Source organism: Pseudopodoces humilis, chromosome 3 (assembly GCF_049639895.1).
Source record: "Pseudopodoces humilis isolate 2021_Gansu_Grassland_sample_001 chromosome 3, ASM4963989v1, whole genome shotgun sequence".
In the NCBI taxonomy this organism is placed as follows: Eukaryota; Metazoa; Chordata; class Aves; order Passeriformes; family Paridae; genus Pseudopodoces; species Pseudopodoces humilis.
This window is the reverse complement of record NC_142202.1, coordinates 68415270-68428088: the sequence shown is the minus strand read 5'-3', so window position 1 is coordinate 68428088 and position 12819 is coordinate 68415270. Positions and strand designations below refer to the sequence as shown.

Here is a 12819-nt window from a genome sequence, read left to right as displayed (position 1 = left end):
AACAGTTAAGAGTAAAATCAAACCTCAGAACTGTTAGTTAACCACTGATAGGAAGACAAATTAACTAGCAAAATGCCCTAGCCACCAGTTTGGCTTTTCCCACAAATATTACAAAGAATCTAGAATACAGGCAAAGCTCTTAAGGACAGAACAAATAGCTTTTTGTTCTTTGTATTCATCACTCCTGTTGATGCAATGTTTAGATAACCTTCTTAACTAAAATGGACTTTGATATTTAGCTGTCAATTCTCAAAGTATTAAATGCTGAAGGAACATTATCTTTTAAAAATTCTGCAAATATTCTTTACTTAAGGTTTTTGTTTTACATTAAATACAGGTATGCTGGTGATTGCCTAACTATTTTTAACAGCTCCAAGCCATATTCATTACACATCAGCCAACAGGACACATTACAAAATGAGAACAATAGAAAGCAAGTCAGGGAGTTTCATTTCCCAAATCATTACCCTTTTTCTAAAAAAGCATTCTGCTATACAGGCAGGAGAAAAATGAATTGTTACACACAGATAATTACTGTTTGATCCCCAAACTGCACAAGTAAAATACAGTTTAATTATAGATGAAATAAGCCTTCAGTATAAAGGAATGCATAAAGACATTTTACTTCCTGAAATGCCAGAAGTTCTGCACTTTGACAAATATCAAAAACACTGTGAAATGAGAGAATGAACCTCCCCTTTCCGTCTGCTCTTAATGCAGCAAAACATGAACTACAATATCAATTTGATCTTAAGTCAGCCAACAGGCAGTGAAAATGCTGTCACAGAGCACTAATATCATTACCTTGACAAAAGCTACTCCACTGGGTGACACTGTGATATCATGTCTAATCTGGTAGAGTAAGTCAGGAGGTACTCTCAGAGATGTACAGCCAAATTTGAATGCATCATACCTAATAAAGAGAACATTTAAATATGAAGACCATTCATTTACAGACTAATCAAGCAAAAACATCAGCTGACATTTAAATGCTAATAATGCCAGCAAGGACAGAATAATCTCAGGTACAAACAAACATAACATAGTATCAAATTTCTTAGCTGCATACAGAAGGTTCTAGGAACAAAGTAGTAATAAATAGCTAAATTCCAATGCATGCATAATTTATCAGTTCTGCTCTCCGTTATGAATTATTACCAAATACAGAGTTAGTGGAGGCATGTACTCAATACTGTAATCCCCTATGGAAACCATGCATGTTTACCAAGTACCACACTGCACTTACTTTATTCCTACAAATTCAGAATTTAAAATCAGAAACATGAAAACCTGATGGTGACACCTAGCAATTATTGCAGCCATTTTTCCATTCTTCAAAATACTATTTCACAGAGGCAATTATAAAGAGCAGTGAGATCTTTTTCCAATTAACAGAGTAACTGTTAAGCTCAATAAAAGATGCTACAAAGACTAACTCAATTGTACCTTTTAATTTTTAGTAATTAGAACCAGAGTGAACTAGAACTGATACAGGAACAATCATAATTCATTAAGGAATAACCCCAGTCTAGTTTTGAAGACAGATGGTGGATTTATAATAATTTTAACTTATTCTGAAGCAATATTAAAAACCAGCATCACCACAATAATCAAAGAGGTGTACATACACACATGCATAGAGCTGTGTCCAGGGGTTTTTAAGAGAACAGTCTAATTCTGTATTTAATTAAAAATACATATTGATGTGTATATGTATGTGTGTGTATACACACATGCACACATCCACATCTGTATTACAGATCTTTATCATCTGTACTGTGTAAGAAAAAATGGTGCTATTCATACAAGCCCATTGTTTCCAATGGCAACCAGGGGTTCTTGGTATCTCAGAAAAAACACATTTCTACAGAATCAAAGATTGTGAGAAAAGCATAACAACTTACTTTCCTAAGTTTTCAACATGGCCCAGGCAGGTAGAAAAACAGTAGTTGTATGCTATGACAATGGAAGGATATAAAGACTGGAAATCCAAGACAAGAACAGCGTTGCTGTAGAAGCGGGATTCTGGCTCCATTATCAAGGGAACACATTGTGGGGCTTTCATCTGAGCTCGCTGCTGGACACTGGGAGTCACAGCAATGTAGTTCATTGGCTTTGCAATGCGCAGCATCACAGACTCCACACGGTACTGCAAAACAGTTTGGATATAATCATTATTATTTCAAAAGTGCAGAACAAATGTGTATTATTAACTAGTGCAAACACATTTCCTGAAATTAAAGTACAGATAACTGCTTTTCCAAAATAAATAGCCATGCTCTTAACGTATATTTTAATTGTATGTTGTATCACTAGATCATCTTCAGGTCCCTTCCAGCCCTAACCGTTCCATGATTCTGTACTTTGTATTATATATAGTGGAATTTTTCCATGTGTTTCCTCTTTGTTTAGCCCTAATTACTGAAAATCGAGTACTTTTTATATATGGAAAAAATAAACATCCAAGAGGCTTCAGCAATATATGTAGATGGCCATGCTACTGTCTGTGAATGAGCATTTGCTAAACTGTAGTACTGTTAGACTTGCAGATCACCAAAGAAAACAAAGTATAATATGCAGTAAATGCACTGGGTATCATGCTTTCTCCCTGATACCACAACTAGAACAGGCAGGATAAAACAACGAACACCCTGTTCAAGACACCACAAAATGTCATATGTGTAGCTGGCAACAAGAGATAAAATCCCACCCCTATTTATCTGCATATTATTCAATGCTTTAGTAAAGGCTTTACAAGCACAAATGGGCAGGTATGCACATTCACATTCACCACTCACAATAAAAACCAAAATAGCTGAAAACTACATACATGGGTGACAAGGGACTGAAAATCCCAAAATATCAAAGAACTGTTCTTTGAACAGATAGATATTCTATTCGATAGGTAATTCTATACTAATTCTTCTATAATTGTAAAATCCTGTGCTTTATAAGCAACTAAATCATTATTAAAGACAGACTGCCTGACACACTGCTTATTCAATCATTGTACTGAATGGGTTATATATAATTTCTTTAACCTTGAAGTCATAAATGAACTTTCAGAACCAACAGATTTAATAAGACCCTGCACCTTAAAAAGAGGTTGGGGCTTGATGTGTAATTAGGGAGCCACATAAACTTCCACCGCTGCCTTCCACTAATTGCACACTAATTTGTGTCCAGTGATGAACTCAGATGTGTGACAAGGTGGTCAAGGGATTGGTTCTGGCAAGAGGTAGATTTTGTGGTTCTTTCCCTAGTTTTCATAGCATCACAGAATTTAGGTTGGAAAAGACCTCTAAAATCACCAAAACCAACTGTAAACCAGTGCTGCCAAGCACCACATATACACATCTCTTAACTCCAGGGATGGTGACACTGGACAGCCTATTCCAATGCCCGACCATCCTCTTGGAGAATAAATTTCTTTAATATCCAATCTAAACCAGCCATGGAATAAACTGAGGTCATTTCCTCTTGTCCTATTGCTTCTTACTCTGGGAGACTGACCCCCACCTCATTACACCCTCCTTTCAAGGAGTTGTAGAGAGCAGTAAGGTCACCTCCGAGCTTCCTTTTCTCTGGGCTAAACACCCCCAGATCCCCCAGCTGCTCCTCACAGGACTCGTGCTCCAGACCCTTCACCAGCTTCACTGCCCTTCTCTGGACTCGCTCCAGCCCCTCAATGTCCTTCGTGTAGTGAGGGGCCCAGACTGAACACGGGATTTGGGGTGTGGCCTCACCAGTGCCAAGGACAGAGGGACAGCCTGGTGCTGCTAGTCACATTATTTCTGACAGAGGCCAGGATGGCATTGGCCTTCTTGGCCACCCACTGAATCATGTTCAGCTGCTGTTGACCAGCACGCCCAAGTCCTTTTCCTCTGGGCAGTTTTCCAGCCATTCTTCCTGTAGCCTGTAGCCCTGCAGGGGGCTGTTAGGAGCCAAGGGCAGAACCCTCACACAACTGGCCTCAGCCTATTGACCCAGCCTGTTCAGATCCCTCTCTAGAGCCTTATTACCCTCTAACAGATCAACACTCCCTCCCAACTTGGAGCTGTCTGCAAACTGACTAAGGGAGCAGCTGATCCCATTGTCCAGATCATCAATAAAGATACAAACCAGGACTGGCCTCCTGTTTGTTGTCCATGCTTAGTGCACTGGTACAGATGCACCTCAGTTGGGCTATTGATCCTACCACCTTTTCTTAGGCAGGGGGAGAACCACTAATCCCATTCTCTGGTGTGTCTGTGATTCCTACCATATCAATAATACTTTTGTCTTTGCTCCAATGTGGATCTCCAGCCCCCACCTCCACTGAGACAGCAGATTAAAAGACTTTGCTAGGACACTGCTTCTCAACCACTGGTGTGGTGCTCCCAGGTTTATCTCTAGTGAGCCTGGTCTTATTCCTTTTCTCCTTCAAATTGAGTTTAAAGCTCTCTCAACAAGCCCTGCTGACTCCTGTGCAAAAACCAGCAAGATCTTCAAATGTCTGACTAATTATCTGTATACCTATGACCATCTCTTGTTAGATTTTGTTTAGTCTACTGAGAAATGTTCAAGATGGCTTAATAAAACAAAATAATTTAAAAAAATTATTGTAAAACTCAATGAGAGATACAAACATGGAGAAATAAAATATCTAAAATCTGTTCTTAATACTATTCCATTTTAATGTGTTTTTTTTAGCTAAAGAGGAATATCTTCATAAAGAGTAGTGACTCTTCTGTGTGAAAAAAAATTATTTGAGGTGACTGGGAATTGTTGCAAGTGTCATTTTTCCGATCTAGAAAGTTTCAATGGAAACAGAACATACGTGCACAGAAGGGAAGAGAAAAGAACAGTCAGGACAGAAAATACAGCATGCTTCTGTTGCTCACTCCCACTCACAGACATCTGAGAAAATGACAGGCAGAACAGTCTTTGTGGGCTGCAATCACTGACAGTTTAAGCATATCTGTGTTGGCAGTATGCCGGTCCCACACTCCCTGTCCCTAAATGTGCATTTCTCTTCCCTTGCTCCAAGGAAAGTATCAGCGATATTTTCTGGTAATATGGTAAACCAGACTGGGGAACTAAACTGGCAAACACCTACTGAACACTGCCATGGTTCTGCTGATGGCACCTGCCAGCCTGCTCCCCTTTTTCCCCAAATATGGGGTCATTACCAGAAAGACCCACAAGAACCTGCTCTGGGTCAAGAGATGACACAGGCAACTGCAGTCCAAAAAAAAAAAGGTGGCAAAAGATTTTTAATAGGATTGAATTGTTAAGGAAACTACAGCTTCAGACACTTGCATATCTGGCTGGCTTATGGTAACAGAAGAACTGTAACACGTGACAGAGTAGCTGACTCTCTTTTCAGGTGCTGTTCAGGTCTCACACATAGCCACGAAAGCAGTTCAGTTAGCCTAGTCACTCACAATCTGGGCAAGGAAAGCTTTTGGTATTACTGGAGATTGCTGGGCTCTCAAAGTGCACATCTTGCTCTGTTCTGCTCCCTTTTCCCTCTGATGCTGGTATCAAAATAACAGAAACACAAACATCTTGCATGACATGCATTTAATAAAGGTGAAGCACCTCTTGTCTTATTGTAAAATCTCACCCAGAGGTCTGCTGCACCAGAAATGTCATTTAGAACATAACCAGTGCTGCTTTGTCTGCTCTGAAAGAAATGAATCTCATCTTTCTAAAATGCAATTAATTATATTTCTTCATGTTTTAGAAATCACTCATTTTCAGTCTCACCTAGGTGTGAACAATACCAACTCAAAGGGAAAGTTAGTGCTCCTGAAGGCAGTAGAAAAGATTCACTGGTGTGACTACATTTGGGGAACTCTGTTTTTAACAGCTATTTTTAAACTTTGAGAGACTAGGCAATCCAAAAGTGACCATAATAGATTGAACAGTATTCTTTATGTTTCAATTTCATGTTAATTCATGTTAACAGTCTTCTGTGACCTTATGAAAACATACATGTGGATTGAGAAGATACCAAAGAACCTGAGCATTTTGTAAAACCTATTTTGGTTTTGTGAAGTATAAGGAGAACGAAGTCTTACCTGGGAGCCTCTTGTTAATACATGTAAGAACTGAATGCCAAAAAGTCTTGCCATTTCACTTGTTCTGTCAATCAAATCCAGTTTCTCTAACAACAGGAGATTCCCACGAACCCGGCTAACATAATGATCAACCATTTTCCATCTGTGAGAGTGAACACCTCGTTATAAACAATCAGAAGAGTGCTTGCTCTTTCTACTAGAACAAATGTATTTTTATGGTAACTTACAAAAAACTAGCAAATAAAATTTTCCTCTAGAACATTTTCATACAACTCTTTCAAAATTGTGGCATATATAAATATACACTTATGTATCCTAAAGATATACACAGAATGTGTTACAGCAAGCTACTGTTAAGGCATCTCACAATGACATACTATATCCTGTTCTCCTCATTGCCCCAAAGGATTACCAAAACAGACACAACTTCCTCTTCATCTCTTTACACGTTTTTTTAACTAAGTGGACATTTGTGGAAACATCCTTCTGTATTAAGAATGCCTATCACAGCTGAACATAAATTCATAATTTCAGTATAAACCATGTTTCCACTCAGTTACAATATTCAACTTTTACAGAAATTTCATGTATGTCACAAACGAATCAGTACACAGTTTCATGAATTGTTCATATCACACAATACCAAATTGCTTCAAGAAGAGTGAAGCTGAATGTCATACATGTCATATGAAGGTATTTTTAAGCAGCTATAGCTACTGTCTTAACACCTTGCATGCTGTTTTGTAATACTTTCAAGCCTAGCTTGCTTGACATACACTTGAAGTGAAACAGAAGCCTGGAAGTTCATTAAAAGCCCTTCTGATGAATAGTATATACAAAATAAAATAAAGAAATTACAGAACTTCAAAATAGTGTATCTATTCAGGTATGTTGAAAATGTAACTGAAAATATTTTGTTGTAATATTGAGAGTATAACTGTACAACAGAACATCCACGTAAATAAGTTTATGTTGCTGCATATACACTGCTCTAGTGCCTGAGCTAAATTGATTATTTCTTCCTATGGTGGCTTTACCTTACACCTAGCCAATGTTAAGAATCTGGCCTTAAAAACAGCAAACAAAATGGATTAATAGATCATTACCTGTAGACATCTGCCTTATTGTCAAACCAATCCGACAGAACTCGGAACGTAAATAAAGGAAAACGATGATGAAGAACGTGAAAGCCCACATTTTCAAAAGTGTAATTTGTTAGATTCACCTAGAAAAACACAGTGGACATGTTAAGATGCATGATGGCTTTCATAACTGAAAAATCTCAGCTTTTCAAAAACGGCATGAACTAAGTTTATTAACTTTCTATTAGCATTTTGTTTAAAAAGTTAGTATTTGTTCTTAGAAATCCCTAACTATTTACAAGTCAGGAAAAAACATCCCTTATCAATTGAAAAGAATATGCAGAATTAAGCAGCTCATAAAGATCAGGTCTGAACTTGGTCAGAACAAGATTTGTAAAGACTGGGCTATTTGAATATTAAATGGAAAGTTATAAATGCAACAAAAAAAAAAAAAAAAAAAAAAAAAGAGTAAATCTGACAGCTTAAAATATATTCAAGTACTTGATGTAGTAAAAGTACCATGCTGGACAAACTGGTAAAACAAGTAAGTTCTCAAAACCCTCAAAACCACAAATCAGTGGAAAGGAGTATCACTAAGAAACATTACTTTAAAACAAAAGCTTTAGCACTTTACAATTTAGAGATACACAAAATGCATTCTCACAAACTGCAAACTACTCTATTTGAAAAGGTGTATAAAGAAAAAAAAACTAGAAGTTACACAAGTTACATGAAACTTTTCAACAAAGTCTGCAATAACTAGCAAACACAGTAAATCAAAACATTAACCTTTTAAAAAATTTACCTCATGTCTCATCATTCTCCAAACATTCAAGACAATTCGCCCAACAACATTTATTTCACTCATTGTATCTGCTCCATATTCATCCAGCTCAGTAGCAAACCTGTTCTCTTTCTTTTCATCTAAAGACATTAAAGGAGACTTTATTAAGACAAGTTAAAAGACAGTCAAGACCAGATCAAGCCATCTCTCTTCCAATTTGTGCTCTCTAGAAAAGTAAGAATTTATAAAGATTGCTGCTGATTCCACACAATTATTTAGTTACCAGTCATCCATACAATCTTTAAATAAAACTCCCTCAGGTTTTTCTGCTCTTGCCCTTTGCAGAGAACACTGACTTTGGCTTCACTGAAACAGTGTCCAAGGCAATGTATTCTCCATTGTGAATACATTGGTTATGCAATGCTGAATGTTACTTGAGAGTCAGATGCAGGCATCCAGGCAGATAGATAAATGACAGATAGATGATAGATAGATAGATAAATAGATAGATAGATAGAAAGATAGATAGATAGATTTATTTCTGCCCTAAGAAGCTTACAGCTCAAGGCTTTACTTGCAATGATCTTACACAGTCTGAACCAGGTAATGGGAGAGAAAATTCAGTTTCTTTCATACAGTAAAAGCAAACCCACTGCAGTGAGAGCAGGTAGACCTGGATAGCACAAGGAGAAGGAAATAGGAAGGAACTGATGCAGAAGCAGTACTCTAAATCTTTCTGTGAGACAGCAGTGACTAAAGTGGAGAAATATATCTTGCTGTCCTTTATTTTTGTCATGCTTTGGAACACTACAGCACAGACAGTCTTTTTGGTATACATTTCTTTAAATTATCTTTTTTCAGTCATTACAAGTCTACAGTTTTGGTGTTCTTTCCAGAGTTTACACAGATGTTTTTTAGAATGTACCACACAGACGAAAATCCATTATGAAAACATACTGATCATCAGTCTTACTTCTTATTAGTTTAATGGGAGAGAAATCACTTCAAGGCAATTTCCCTACAATTCTAAATCCATACCCATTCTTTAACTGCTGGTTGCTTTGTATTCTGCCACCACTCATTTATCAGGTACAGCACAGCCTGTACAGTACCCTGCTAATAAAAAGTGGAACATTTTGGACAGAGTGTAGAAGTGTGGATACACACTGCTTTGCAATAATAATCAGAACTGAACAATTAGATCCTCAGACAGCAATGAAACATGTTTACCCTTGATTACAGAAGTAAAAATTGCCTGAAATGCTGCAGAAATGCTCTGAAACAACAGACTAATTTTGTATGTTGATCTTCAAATGTGTGCCATATCAATTAAAATATGGTTAAGAAAACCTATTTGTCATTTACTGACCTTATCAGTAAATCACAGATTCTTGACCAAATTTAGCAAATCTTCCATCAAAATGCACACTATATTTTTAACCTCCTTACTGTTTCAGATTTTTAAGGAGGAAAACCAGCAATTTCTCTTTCTATGTTTGGATGGAAAAAATGCTCCCCCCAAACAGCAACATTTTTTCTTCTGCTTTTCTTCATTTCCACATTCTGGATCTCCTGTGAAGGAGAGGAACTTGTATTTCTTCCCCCTCCATAATTTTTGTTTTTTAATTGGAAGCAGAAACAATCAGTTAGTTCTACTTTCTGCAGTGTCATCCCAGTTCTCTTTCGACTCGTTTAGAAGATCTCCTATATTAGGTTTGCTTCATGTCTTGCTGGTAAAAAACAGGAAGCAAAGTATACTGTGACCACAAGAGAGACCCACCACCTGATGAACTCTGCCTGTGATGAACATCACTATATTAAACCTGCATTACTTTACAAGTGGTGTGGGATATGTATCACTAGAACCATGTATGCCTCTTTGGGAACTATGCTGGTAAGAAACAGAAAAGGACATTTCTCCTATCTTTCAAGTGCGTGAGACAACATAAAAAGAAGTTTCCTCTCCTCTTATCCACTCCCTAACTTTCAGCTGTCTAAGTTTCAGCTGTGATCCAAAGGAAGAAACAGGAGGCCACAGTGCATACACAAAAAATGCCACCATGCCCAGGCAAAACACACACTTCTCTTGTGATGTGTCTTATGACTTATGAACAGTTAACTTATAAATGGCACAGGCAGCACCAGACTCAGCCAATAAAGCAAAACCAGAGAGAAGTCTCCAGATTTCTTTTTGTTAAGCTGAGATCACAGGAAAGAAAGGAGAAGTCCCTTCCATCTTTATTTCAGTAGGAGGAAAGAGAAGCATACTTCTTGAAGGAGCACTACCTGTTCTAAAGATAGAGCATGAGAAGAAGGGAGGGAAATAGGAAGCATAGGGGTTGGAAGAGGAAGACAGATGGGGTCAAAACCTTGGACAAGGAGGCCACAAAGCAACAGAGAACACAACGTGCATGTATATGGTGATGCATGCAAGCCCACATTTATGGCATGCCATTTCTGGGAAGAGCTCATAATTTACTCATCTTTCTGCTGTAATTCTGTCCAGAAAACACCCAAAAAACCCCCTTAAAATAACACTGGTTCTTAGAACCATTTATAAGTGTTATGTATTCCACTTCTGAGTGCACATCTACCAGCTGGCACAGGAATATCTGCACTACAAACACTAGTGCTGTGCAGACAGTGCCTATGCTTTGCATGCTCGCTTGAACTTCATGTACAAAAATGTTAAGGGCTATAATCCTGATTTCCTTCACTAGAACTGAAACCCATGTTGTGTGGGACTTCATAGTTGTAGGGAAGGAAGCCTGACTGTAAAATACATGGGGACTCTACCATTAGGAACCATAAAGTTCCCTTTCTTCTTTGAGGACCCTTTCATGTGTATCCCAAAATCAGTAACCTGAGGAAGAGCTTATGTCAGGATGATGACATATTAACATATTAACAACTTTGCTGATCTAATTGCTTGCTTCTGCATCAATTACAGTGCAGACAGAGCTGTCCTGCAAGACATGAACTGTGACTCAGTCTTTGAGAACAAGAGCAGAGGCACCTGTCCCAAAGTGAAGAGATTGTTCAGCCATACTTCTACAGTAGAGCAGTAAATCTTTGTGATCTTTGGAGGTTTTAAGAAACTTTTGAATACAACACTTACTGTTCCTCTAACCACAGACATTGCAAATCTTCAGATGCAAAGATCAAAAAATTTTCTGTACATCCTTCAGTACCTATGAAGACTGTACCCAGAGGCATTATTTTGTAACTAGTGTACTATCTCAATTTGAGCCATCAGGGAAATTGAGTAACAAGGTTCATGCAATCCATTATTAATCCTGAAGAATAAATTTGAGAGCTTTGTGCTGAAGAAATAAACTTATGAGTATTGATGGCCTATTTATATTTAAACTATCATGTGATCCTGTCTTCATATATAAAGTATTTAAAAATTCACCAAAGTTCAATTGCCAACAACTTTCAGCTGAAGACACAAATTTTTTTCTTGTGCTTTCTTGTCTCTGGGAGGACTCTATAACTCAGTTCTTTTCCAAACATGTCACAAGTATTGAAAGCATCAAGAGTATATAAATATTCAAACCTCAAGGAAGAAGTGCGTGAATATAGTGCTCCTAAAACATATTCTCCTGGCCAGGCACACAGGATAACTACATAAAAGATGAATCCTGTGCTGGGTATGCTCAAAGATTCAAGTAGCCCAGTATCACATTCTGTCACATACTCAAAGGCAGATGCTTCAGGATGGGGGGAAGCAGTTATTGATACTCCCCCTACAACTCTTCCAGCTTCCTGGACCAGACATTATTTTCACATATATCATAGATCCCAATGGATTTTTCTTGCAAGAATTTGTCTGCTTTTAAAAAAATATACACTTTAAGCATTTGTACTATCTCATGACAAGGAACTCAAGAGTTCAGCACTGCTGAGATTAAAAATCAAAAATCAATAAACTTCTATTCTGTAGCTGCCACTTGTTAACTTCACTTGATTTCTGGTTCCTGCATCGGAACAGACCATGAAAACTAAATCTCTATTTCCCTTTATATCCCTCAATATTTCATAGGCTTTTACCTTTCCTACACTATTTTGTCTCTTCTGGAATCCCAAATTACTAAATTACTAGACACATTTGGATTGTCCTTCTCATCTTTACCAGGTCCCCTATATCCACTTTAATGGGGGGGAAGGTTAGGAGGAGGCTACAACTTCAGTATTTGAGCTACATGCACACTATAGAGTTTTACATTTACATTCATTGCTTTGTATTTTCCTTGCTCCATAATTCCTAACACTTGCTTTTGCAAAACAACAGGCTCAAGTTTTTAATAGAATGGTCACAGTAATGGACTTCATATTTCATAGTGATTTAATTTCTGTACAGATCTATGGCAAGAGCCCTGGGAAAAACAGCTTTTTCAACTGTTTTGATTTTTAACATCTCCCTCATCCACATCACCTTGATGACTGCAAAGAGCTACAACAAATTTTTGAGACAGTTTTCCATTTTACAAAGTCATCCTGACTCTTCTCAGGTGTGACAGCACATTTATTTAGCTGTTCACTGAGTCCATTCTTCAGAATGATGGCTTCTATTGATTGGCTAAGTATAAACACTAGGGTTACCATTCTCATCAAGTTTTCTTGCCAGTCTAAACAGACATTTTTTCCAAATGCATCAGGAAAGCATCAGCATTTGGGCCCAATAAAATATGCCCAAAGTACAAGAATGGTCATTAAAAGTGAGAATTTTATTACAAAGCTGCTGTCCAGGACAATTGCTGCTCAGGAGCAGTTTTATGTTCTTGTATTCCAGCCAGAAAAACCACAAATGATAATTACGGTAGGTACTCTGAATGACTGGAGCCAAGGAAAGCAAAAGAAGGTTTGGGAGCAGAAGCACCTCCAA

The 12819-nt window shown here is 37.7% G+C and overlaps 1 protein-coding gene across 2 annotated transcripts in view; it reads right to left on the bottom strand.

Annotated features, from left to right (window-relative positions):
* Nucleotides 1–12819, bottom strand: part of REV3L (REV3 like, DNA directed polymerase zeta catalytic subunit) — a 114542-nt gene that overhangs the window by 11193 nt on the left and 90530 nt on the right. For both annotated transcript variants that reach the window (XM_014263510.2, XM_088052599.1), the window contains exons 20-24: nucleotides 7953–8071; nucleotides 7172–7290; nucleotides 6066–6207; nucleotides 1905–2149; nucleotides 805–913 (exon numbers count right to left, since the gene is read on the bottom strand). In XM_014263510.2, coding sequence (XP_014118985.2) covers nucleotides 805–913; nucleotides 1905–2149; nucleotides 6066–6207; nucleotides 7172–7290; nucleotides 7953–8071 — 734 coding nt within the window. The remainder of the gene's footprint in view (nucleotides 1–804; nucleotides 914–1904; nucleotides 2150–6065; nucleotides 6208–7171; nucleotides 7291–7952; nucleotides 8072–12819) is intronic.